Source organism: Patiria miniata, unplaced genomic scaffold (assembly GCF_015706575.1).
Source record: "Patiria miniata isolate m_02_andy unplaced genomic scaffold, ASM1570657v1 HiC_scaffold_3, whole genome shotgun sequence".
Classification (NCBI taxonomy): Eukaryota; Metazoa; Echinodermata; class Asteroidea; order Valvatida; family Asterinidae; genus Patiria; species Patiria miniata.
The window spans coordinates 45,312,605-45,323,935 of record NW_024037069.1 but is presented as its reverse complement, the minus strand read 5'-3'; the positions used below and the strand labels follow the sequence as shown (position 1 = coordinate 45,323,935).

General features: G+C 40.4%; 1 protein-coding gene across 1 annotated transcript in view; it reads left to right on the top strand.

Annotated features, from left to right (window-relative positions):
- Nucleotides 1–2,076: 2,076 nt before the first annotated feature.
- The window catches only part of LOC119737586 (kielin/chordin-like protein), a 33,205-nt gene continuing 23,950 nt past the window's right edge, over nucleotides 2,077–11,331 (top strand). Inside the window, exons 1-12 of the mRNA XM_038212038.1 lie at nucleotides 2,077–2,418; nucleotides 6,410–6,439; nucleotides 6,993–7,051; nucleotides 7,445–7,537; nucleotides 7,964–8,057; nucleotides 8,218–8,414; nucleotides 8,639–8,723; nucleotides 9,389–9,444; nucleotides 9,751–9,798; nucleotides 9,999–10,077; nucleotides 10,379–10,449; nucleotides 10,787–10,859. Of these exons, the coding sequence (XP_038067966.1) occupies nucleotides 2,279–2,418; nucleotides 6,410–6,439; nucleotides 6,993–7,051; nucleotides 7,445–7,537; nucleotides 7,964–8,057; nucleotides 8,218–8,414; nucleotides 8,639–8,723; nucleotides 9,389–9,444; nucleotides 9,751–9,798; nucleotides 9,999–10,077; nucleotides 10,379–10,449; nucleotides 10,787–10,859 (1,025 nt within the window). The 5' untranslated portion in view covers nucleotides 2,077–2,278. The remainder of the gene's footprint in view (nucleotides 2,419–6,409; nucleotides 6,440–6,992; nucleotides 7,052–7,444; nucleotides 7,538–7,963; nucleotides 8,058–8,217; nucleotides 8,415–8,638; nucleotides 8,724–9,388; nucleotides 9,445–9,750; nucleotides 9,799–9,998; nucleotides 10,078–10,378; nucleotides 10,450–10,786; nucleotides 10,860–11,331) is intronic.

Here is an 11,331-nt window from a genome sequence, read left to right as displayed (position 1 = left end):
ATTTCATCTTTGACAAGATTTTTGTTTGGTGGAATTTGGACTTTTGGTTCAAAAGTTATGACAAGTTTTGTGAAGCCCTTCTGAGGCGGGTTGGTCTGATTCAATGACCTTAACACAACGACCAGTTATGTACAATGCAGGTATGCATTGAAGACAATTAAACCAGAACAAAACTTTCTTTGAAACAACTGATGATAAGTATCACTTAAATTTAATAACTGGACTATCATTGTTTCAAAGCATCATGAATTATTGACTAATAACATTGATTGTGGACTAAAGGATTATGTAAGCCTAATCCTGCCACACATGTCCTTCTTTGTGATCCACAAATACTTTCACCTGTACTGAATTCAAACCTTTCATTAGGTATGTGTGATTTCACAAATCAGACCAGCTTGGAATTTATAACCCTTCTTCAATGTACTCTATCTCTGGACAGGATTGTCCAAATGAGATGGGATAAAAAGCATAGTGAAGAGAAGGAAAGGTACTTTGAAAAGAGGGTTAACATTATGATGAATAGGGGTGGTTTATATTCTTAATATTTTTGTTTCTAATCCTGCGTTTTTATTGACACACGCTGTAGTGTCAAATATTGGTCAATCTGTCCAATGATCACTGAAATACAGTTGCAGCAAGATATTTGTCTACTTGCCGTCGGGTATAACCAATGGGGACAAGAAAATGGTCAAAACTGTCGGTCCGAAATGAAGGATACACGGAAGTCTTTTGTTGGGAAATAAAAAAGAAAGTGACTTTGAGATATGCTACAAGAAAATGGTGTTAGGCCTACACTTTTGACTGAAATAATCGTGTAGAGAGCACTCGCGTTTTGCACGTCCGAAAACTTGAAAAGTTCGTTTTACGGTGAAATACATGTAACACAATTTTTCTTCCTGAATGGTTGTCAATTGTTATTTTCCGTGACGGCGCCGAGTCAGCTAAACTGGAACTTCAAATGCAGATAATTTTTTTGGCAAAACGTGTTTTTTTTGTGTTTTTTTGCTTTAATAAGCATTCTGTTTTTGCACCTTGATCATCTCGTAATAGATTATTTGTTTTGAAGAAGAAGTTTTGCAACGTGGACATCTGAAGTTCAAATACCAAAAGTATACATATTTCGTAATGCATATTACGGTTTTTTACGTTTTCCCCTGTGTATTTCAAGTAGAGAGAATCTTATTTCTATGATACAGAGGCACTATTGGTAGATTGGAACATTGACTGCGCGCGGACGATCAGTGTTGCCCCCTCTGAAATGGCTACTTGTTGCCGGTCGTAGAGGGTCATTTCCGATGCCGTTTAAGGAGTTTAAAATGACCCTATTTCACCAGAATCATAACTTTGACCTTCAAGGGACGTTTATGCAGATAATTTGTAGTTAGGCCTTTGCTAGACGTTGAGTGTTGAGTTGCTGATACCTATAAAGAATAGACCCCATGTAGGCCTATGACAATAAACTAAGAGTGAAAGCCTACTCATCTAGAGCAAAACATTCCATGGTCCGTAAGATTGCTGCATTTTAAAGTCGATTCTTTAGTTTAAAAAAAAAATGACCAATGCGATCAAATCATCAACTTCATTGTTGCTTTTTCGTTTCTTGTGAACAATGAGGCTTAATGAGCACATAATTATATTAAGTCGCCTACGTGAAGCTCGTGTCAATATCTATGCACACGACACGCTATAGTTCTGTGTAGCTACCGATGTCAACACTCTTATTTCAAATTTCGACCTTTGGATGTTTTTAAAACTCCCCAACTCCGCAAATCGACATCATTAGAAACTTTGTTTTTTTTTCACAGGCAGAAAACAACCCACGATCACCAATCCTGTGATAGTACGATAAACAAGTTGATCTCGAGTTTAATGATTGTCCAAAAACTTGCAAAGTACACAACAGAAGAGCCCCTTCGCGATGCTGTTTGACCCCATTAGGAGGTGTTTTGCATACAATCGAAGCCCGCTAGAATCTACTAGTTTACAGCGGACCAATCAAAGTGGTGCTCCCTGTGTAAAAAAAAAGAGAACTTAGAAACAATTGCCAAAATATATTATAACAGGTACGATGAGCAGGCCAGAACAATTCTAAAGTCCTCGCCTATGTGCCTGACGCAAATTCAGCAGCTGGGCAGAAGTTAGAATTGGACTGAATACTACGTCACGGACAAAAAATCCTCTGAACTAGCCGCCTGTGTTTCTTGCTTTGGGAAACTTTTCGTATCCTAGCTGTGCAAGGAGATTTTAGGGGGTGAATTGTCTTAGATAATTCAAGATGAGGATTTTTCTGTTGTTGGCCTTTGTGGCCGTAGCCAGGGCAGCATCTCTAAGGAAGAGTCTAGTGCCGTGGGAGGAGTGGGATGTCGATCTTCGGATAACTGGACCGGGTACTCAGACTACCTCAGATTCACCACGGTGAGTTGTAGAGACATAGATATTGGGATTTTCAGAACAACGGCTACGTCTCCGGATGCGGATCCATGATATTTCAGTGTCCCTGACCTAGAGCCTGAGGGGGAGCGCAAAGTGCATGGCTCCATCTTCTTCATGAAATACCAAATCATTTAACATGCCTCAATTTAGAGAAATTCCGTAATGACTGTTCAGAGATGAAGCCAACAGCTGGAGACGAAGCAGGACTTTCGAGAAACCCAATAAATTAAGCAAATTTCATGAACGTGTTTCGGTGGGTTTTGCGACTCGGCCTATGTGTTTGTAAAATTAAATTTTTCCCGCAATGGGATAATAAAGTTTTTATTGTATTGTATTGTATTGTATTGTATTGTAAAATCCGTGTGCGCGCAGCAATCTGTCATGTTTGTAGTCATTTCTGTTCGGCGGATCCATGTTTGCGGATTGACACTAATTACTGTGGCCTGGGTTCACATCCGAGGCCGACATGTGAAATTGTTGGGGGGGGGGGGGTTTTAGGGGGAGGGGGTGTTCCTTGACTACCTTTTCCCTCCAATCTCGAAAACTGAACCAAAAACATCGTCCTCCTCCTTGAGTTTCCTCAGATCCACTTTCGATTTTCACTCATTTTGTTCACTTTTGAGCAACTGAGGCAATGCTGAAATCTTTGATTCACGTCCAAAAAGATCCTCCTCCGAAGAACAGTTCGGATGGTCGCGGGGTTCCTAAACATTCAAACTTCTACGGAACAACACTTCGAGACGGGTTGGCAAAGCGTAAGGATAAAGATTACAAATTCACGATATAGTAGAAATCGGGACATGCCGCTTTAACTGGGCCACGTACCGCATTATATTCCAAAACTGACAAATGGCTATTTTTGATGACCCGTTAACACTCTTACTCCCTTATCGCGGTTGGATAAGATAATACGAGCGGTCGAAGTACAGAACAATCGGGTTAATTACAGATTCATCACTCAATAATGACAGAGACACTGATCGGGACAAAACCTCCGGCTTTGAAGCCGAGATAAACGCCTGTTCGAAATAATCGTCCATCTATTTTGAGATTTTATACATAGTCAATATCACTCAAGGATCCGCACGCAATATGATTGTGTGACAGCAGGGGGCGGGGCTATGAAACACTGGCAACCCAATTTCAAAAAGAATTTTCGGCGATGAGAATAAACATAAAATACGGGGACGCCTCTTTTGGCGAACAAAATTAAGAATGGATCACTGTTGGCTAAATCCTGTCGTTATAATTATATTTGAGGTGTCCTGTTTGTGCGCAGTATGAGCTTTACAACTCATTTGCGGCCAAAATTCGCTTTTTGGTGCGATTATGGATACAACAAAAACTTAAAATAAAAGATGGTTGAAAACGTCCAAAATAGGTGGGGGAGCATATCAGTAACGGACTCTAGAGACGGTGGGATGGAAGGGGGTTGCACTTAACCCCCGTCCCGTTCAGCCGTTGACTGTATAGGCCTAATTAATGTTATGAAAACGGGGCCAAAAATAATATGGAATGCTAAAGTTCCTAAATCTATTCTTGATTGAATTGCTTTAGGGGAATCATCGTAGATTTTAACATTTTCGGGGGGGGGGGGGGCGTGCCCCGGGCAACGTCTAATTAGACTCAAATACCCCTATATCACCCCCCCCCCCCCCCAAAAAAAGAAGGGAACTAATTAGAAAATCTATCTTGCGGACTAGGTCGTTAAATCGTGCGAACGAAGGAGTAAATCATGGTAACGAATTGAATAAATCGTGCGAAAAAAAAAATAGGTAAATCGTTCGAACAAATTAGCAACGGCCGAACATTTATTATTTTGTCCCTTCTCTGGCTTCATATAGAAAACAACGCAATGTAAAGCGCTTTGATCTTATAGTTATAAAAGCGATAGCCATTTCAACGCCCCCAGCTTTTTACGTGCGTGAGCAGTGGAATTTATAACGAGACCCGGCCCCAAGTGCAGTGGGGTGGTGGAGGCCTACGTTTTGTCTGTTTTCACAAAACGTAAGCGGAGGTCCGTGCCCCCAGATACCCCCCATTAAAATATTGATTTAAAAAAAATATTATATCAGTTGCCTTCAGTGAAAAAAAAAATGGTGCAGCCCAGGTACCTCCTAAAGAAGTTAAAACCTATTCGCCCGCGCGATGATATCCTCCTGAATTATCCACTAGGGAGATTAACAATGAGGCCTTCTTGAAATTGTTAGCAATTGTAATTGTTGCTTCAAATGAAAATAATAACTGAACAAAAAGCAAATGCACCCATTACTTTTAAATAAAAGATTCTCATTGAAAACTCGTTTGGAGAAAAAAAATCGAATGTTGAAGAGAACGGGTACGGGAAGCTATAGAAAAAAGTGTGTGCCGCGCGATCGCGACACCGTCTGCTGCAGTTTGAGGGCGCCCTAATAGAAAAACTGTTCTCCATTCAGTCTTGCATGTCTTGCGGAAAGATTCAATTTTGCCGGTGTAAAGTGTAAACACACTAATTTCTCAGAGAACAGAGGCGGAAAGAATGTTGCATCCTGACTCCGCCACTTTTTTTCATCAAATGTTATCTCAGTGAAGGTCAGTCATCGCAAAATGATAGAACATCATTAGCTCTACTGTAGTACTGAGTGGAGCGTTGAATTACGGGTACCCCTCCATACAGAGGGGTATGGAGGGGTACCCGTAATTCAACGCTCCACTCAGTAGAGCTAGAACATCATGAATCAAGGGCCGTGTCTGAATTACTTGGCTTACTACGCCGGTGTGCATGGTGTGACGGCCCATGGCATGGCATGCAGCGGCCGGCTGCAGCCACTTTCCATAGACCCGTGTGTAATTCAAGCCGTAGCCATTCTAGCCAAGTAACTCGGACTCGGCCAGGGACTGTGAGAAACTAGAAATTAAAATTGTGCCTTTCTAGCATTGTCAATGTCATTTTTCGGGTGGTCAATACGCTGTGTGAGAAATGGAAATGCACTTTGATAGACGAAATACGTTTGTCAGGAATTCCACTTTCTGAAACACAAATCCACCCAAAAAGTTGCCTTGTTTGATCCATAACTCTCAACATTTCCAGAACCATTGGCGTTTGGACCATCTGACAGATTTTTTTGGAAAAAAATCTGAGCTTTTAACTCACCACCGTCAGTTTTTAGACATCTCGAACCTTGACCTAACACTTGATACTAACCTAGCTGCACGGAGTAATTTAGTCTGGTTCCTGACCAAAAATAGAACCCCATTCCTTTATTAATGTACACACGTAAAGGGCACCGTACCTGTGTTATGGCCGCATCATATGCGGGGAAAAAATTGCATGCGAGGATCTGCCGAAGAGCGCACCAATCAGAGAACCTCTTTTTTTCCTTGGCTAATAACGTAATTTAGCAGACAATGTTGAAAATCAAAAGAAATGTCATGTAAAGAGAGCAAGGTTATGATTATTTGAAGGAATTTTGGGGGCTAAAATAAAGGAGACAATGACAAAACACAAAAATGGAGATCGCAAGAATGCAAAATAACCTTGTTGCTTCCCAAAATGGTACCGTAATAAAATCACAGTTTCTTCCCAAAATTCTGTACAAATTTACAAATCTGTGCTTCTGCCTTCTGAACCACAACAGTTGTCGAAAATGTAATTTTTTCACTTTCTGTCCAACATGTTGCCACTTGAACTCTGTAATGTATACAGAGGCAATCTATTGGTACTTGTACAACGTTGTAGCAGTCCATCAATTTGGCTCTAGTCTCAATAGACCTTATAAGTGGCAGCCATCTTAGAGGGCAATGCCTGTGTTTTGCTGGGATATGCATTTATAAGTGAACCTTTTGTGTGTTTGTTGTTACTGAATTAAATTAAAAGATGCCCTCTATGATAGCTGCAAGCTACGCATGTCTGAACCCAACTATAGTTGAAACCTAAACACAAAGGAGAATAATGAATTAATTTGGTGACTTCCTTATCCGTTATCATTTACAGGGTGTGCTGGGACGCTGATTGGGATGGCAAGTAAGTACTCGAGTTAAATTTATACTTTACTAAGAGGATTGCATGACCTTATACTGATTTGAAATCATACGCGTAACTTCCTTCATAAAGCCTATTTCTGCCCTTTCACATCATCTTTACTCTGAACAACAATAGACTAATCCATTAAGCCCCGCCCCTTGATATGTTGACCAATCACAGCTGTGATTAATGTCCGTCATGTGTGCACAAAGTCTGACATGAGTTCCCATGCGTATGACCCGTGCGGCTGAAACATACAGTGTGATATGGGAGAGGCGCACGTGTTGTTGCCACACATTGTTGCACATAGGTTTGTGTAGTGAATGGGGCCTAATGGTTGATCTATTGTTTGCCAGATCTCGCTCTAAGATTCAAAGTTCCACATTCCAAAGACCATGTTGGGTTGGACACCCCTTAAGCAATCGTTTTTGTAAGAACGGAGGGGTTTAAATACCCAAGTTTAATACCACTTTAACTTTCAAAGAAATAATCTTAAATGATATTAAGCTGGCAAAGACTGTGGTTTAAAAAAAAAGTCCTTTATTCCTTTTAGTCCCGTGCAGCTTTGCTGTGAGGGCTACACTGGTCGCGTCGAGGATGGCTGCCCTACACGTACGTGCTGATTTCTTGATTCATTTATTCATTTATTTATATTATTTTACTACGGTAGCCCCATCAGTTTTCCAATGAACTGTTATACTGGGGGGGGGGGGGGGGCCTTGAGTACATTTAAATTAAAAAACATTGAACAAGTATTATTTATTAGAAAAATCATAAAATCTAAGAGAAATTGACAGGGGCAGATTTTGAACCAGTGACCTCTGGATTACACTACTGGCGCTTGAGCTTTTCAGCCCAATGTACTTTAAAGTAGTCATTTTTGTCAAAATATTCGTTCAATTTACAAAATACAAGTATTAAAAAAACGCAAAGAGATTCAGACAGCTTATCTGAGGCCCCTCTGACTTTTTTAAATTTTACAATTTGTTTGGGTTCACTCTACAGCTGTGTGCAACTCACCATGCCAGAACGGAGGAACGTGCGCTGCACCGGACCATTGCGTATGCACCAAGGCATACACTGGGGATACTTGCAGTAGTAAGTTTTTTTTATGAAACTAAAAGTTCGAAATTGAACAGAGACAGAACATCTTTGAAATGTACACCAGTACAAACTTTCCATCAATAGGCATACATGTAGTTGTGACTACATTTGATTCCCTTTGTAGCACCAGCTTAAAGGTACACAGGATCACTTAGTCTTCGTGCCTTTATTCGTTTGAAGTATTGAACCTAAGTGTGCCTGTGGGCGCACTTTTTTAGAACCTCCTTTAATAATTGTTTTCTTTTGATTTAAGCCATTTCTGCTGTACTAATTGCACAGGATATTTGGGACCATACCCTATCTGCACTTTGAGCATTGATTTTCTCATTCTGTTGGTTTAAAATTACGGGTAATTACTAACGTTCCTACGTGCCTTTAAGTTGTGCTGTACTTTTTGTTTTGTTTTGTCCTTTTTTTCAGCTTTGAAGAAGGAATACCGATGGAGCGATTGGGTGAATTTGGACCGGGAAAACATCATCGGTGATTTTGAGACATTGTATCACATCCGTGCAGTGTAAGTTACTCTTTATGAAAACCATCAGTTAAAGGGTGGCTGGTGTAGTTGACTGGAGACATGACCGCAAGAAATGAGGACACGCAATGACATAGGTTCTGTAATTTCATTGATCTCTGTGTTTGGATGTTCCTTGACTGGTATCCACATTTCTTGACAGGCTGGATGTATGTAAGAACAGCGTCCCTGAGGACATTGAGTGTCAGACTGAAGAAGGCATCGATCACACCGTTTTGGGCCAAGTACTGACATGTGACCGCCGCTTGGGCCTGAAATGCCGGAATGACGAGCAGCCTAGTCCTGACACGCACTGCCTGGACTACCGGGTCAGGATCCTGTGTCCGGTTAAGGATGTGGGTGAGTTGACCTCGTGACCTTTTGTGTCCATGAGTTTCTTTACCTAAAATAGTTGCAATTATTGATGAGGAAATAGGGTACTGTGTATGGGAATTCATGACACACATGAGGATGGGGGGAGCATTTTGTCTTGCATTGGATAACATTTCTAGCATCTAGTTTGCTTGCCTGCCATTAAGACGACTCTGTCAAGACTCTCATGATATTTGTTACTGTTCTTGCAGCGACCAAGACTGGCTTCACTTGCATCCAGAAGACGCTGGAGTACAGTGCCAGAGAGGTTGTGAAGGAGGGTGATTGCTCAGCGTGGTATGTTTCCTTTCTTATTGGATAAAATCGTTTACTTGCAACAACAATGAAAGCCTCGCTACCAGCCCCAAAAAACAAAAACTTACAAGTCACAGTGTGCTCACAAGACATGGTTACCACTCTTAAACAGGTGAACGGTCAAAAAAACTGTTGACCAGCCAAACTCTGGTTACCAGTCAACCTGGTACCAGTCATAAAACCGAATACCAGACAACAACTGGCTATCTGACAAAAACTAGTCCCTCACCACAATAGCATGCTTATTTTTGTTTGTCAGCAAAATTATCATCTGTTTGTGCTGTTGCTACATTCAGACTTCTGTCCTACTTCATAATCAAAGTTGTTTTTTTCTCCTGTTGATGCAAATTGGAAGAAGGGCATTTTGTGATCAAAACTTTTCAATTTGTAATTTGGACAATTAAAATGACTGACTTTTTGTAAAGTTTTGGTATTGTATTGCCAAAGTCATTGGCCAATATAAGTTGACACTGTATGTCACGTTAATTAAAATTGTGTCATTTACCCTCCAACAGAAATCTGTAACGTAAGATCAGTGTGTAAAATGAGATTTGCTTAGTACATGATGTATGTAGTGTTCTCAGGAACAGTCAAAACAATTCACTTATTTATTGTTGTTGTTCTTATGATTCAATTGTTCTTTTCAGTGAGTGTCAGTTGGATGGACGTTGGGAATGTCACAGGGATGAAGATTACTGTGATAGTAAGTGGCTGCAATTTTCTGAGAGCACGTATTTTTTAAATTCCTTCTTCGCGACTGGTCTTAAAGACTCATGTAGCATAATTGATTGTGCTTGAATCCTTTTTGCTTTTGTTTTACCATGACCTTATTATTGATGCTGTTGGAAAAAGTATGAACTGTACTCTCTAAAAATATGGAAGGCAAAATGGGCAGCATTCAGAGGCATGGATACCTTCGCATCATAAATTAAAAGTTGTTATCAAGTGTCAAAGAATAGAATATAGTAATATTATCTTCTGATGTTCAATTTGTCCCTTCTTCCCGTAGCTCCCATTTCCACGACCCCAGCACCTCAGTTCTCGTGGCTTCCATCTGGTAAGTTTGTAAGTTTGAGGTGAGAGACAAAAACAAAACTCACAAAATTATTTATTACCTTAGCTAGGTAAATACATACATGTACCATACATAAAACCTGTATAGCTCTGTGGATCAGCTAAATATATATTTTGTATGTTTAATTTCCTCAGTTCACTCCTGATAGTACTGTTGTCATTTTTAATTTTTTGTTTGGGTAGGCGTACAGACTGGCCAATGCATTGTGGGTGAGACTGTCTTCAATCACGGTGACACCACGACCCTGGATTGTAAGATGTGGTAAGCAAAGGGGCGGGGCAAATGTTAGTTTGTAGGAGGGGGATACTTTGTTTATAGTACATTGTGTTGTGTAGCCGCATACAAGAGTTCCAGCATCAGGAGCACCCTATGGCTCCACATTTGTTTGCTTTTTGATTATTGTATCAAGAAATTATCCTCAGAAGTTGATCATTACAAAACAAAACAGATATAAATAGTTCCACCCACTGCCCATGTAAGTATGGTGTACATGTTCATTCCTACAGAGCAGACTTGTATTGCTACTTTCTTACCTTATTTCCTGCTTGTGGTTTCCTTACAGTACCTGTGACATGACTAACGGCTGGTCCTGTGTCGACATTGATGACCCGACCTGTGTAGCGCCCCCTGATGGTCAGTCTTTACCACGTCATTCATTATTGTAGAGAGTTCATGGCAATTGAAATTGAATTCTCCTGATTGCAACTCAATCATATAGTTTGAAATTTTCTGTTCCATAAAATCTTATGGAAACAAATTGGGCTGCTTTCCTGCCATAAATTGCCTGAAAATATGTAATTTTAGAAAGAAAAACCTGGTGGGCTTTTGGTCAAGTTACAAGATATTTGACGAAACTGTGAGCATTCCTCTGTTATTGTTCATCCGCTGTTACTTATAATTGGTCTAGTTGACTGAGCGACTTGTAATTTAGTTCAAATTCTTAGCCGTATTCTTTGATTTTGTGGTTCAGATGACTACTGCCGGATCGACAATCACTTCATCTTCTTCCATGGACAGACAGCGAAGAAAGATTGCAACACATGGTGAGTTTGTTACACCCCAACTATAACTGTTGGACAGTCAAAAACCATAGTTGGGACAGTCGCCAACAATCCTAACCGTAGTTGGGAAAGTCCCAGTCATAGTTGGGGCGATGCTATAGTTGGGATGTAACAAGTTCATCTCCTGTCTAAATCATTAGATATGTGCCTAATTCAAATAAGCAATCTATTTTCTGCTAACTATGTCCAGTTCATCTGGACAGTAAGCAGTAAGCGTAGTTATTAGCATGCTAATGTCAGTGGCTAACTTTGCTCAACACAAGGAAGCAACATTAATCGTTTCTGTACATCGGCAAGTGTTAACACATTTCCACCATGAAATGCTCTTCAGCTTTTGTTTATATATTTGTATCTGTATCTGTAGCGTACTGCAAGCAAACTCCACTATGGGATATACGGTTGCAGGCGCGTGGTGGCTAGCAGCATCCCTAAACAATTTTGTTAGTAGGCCCCC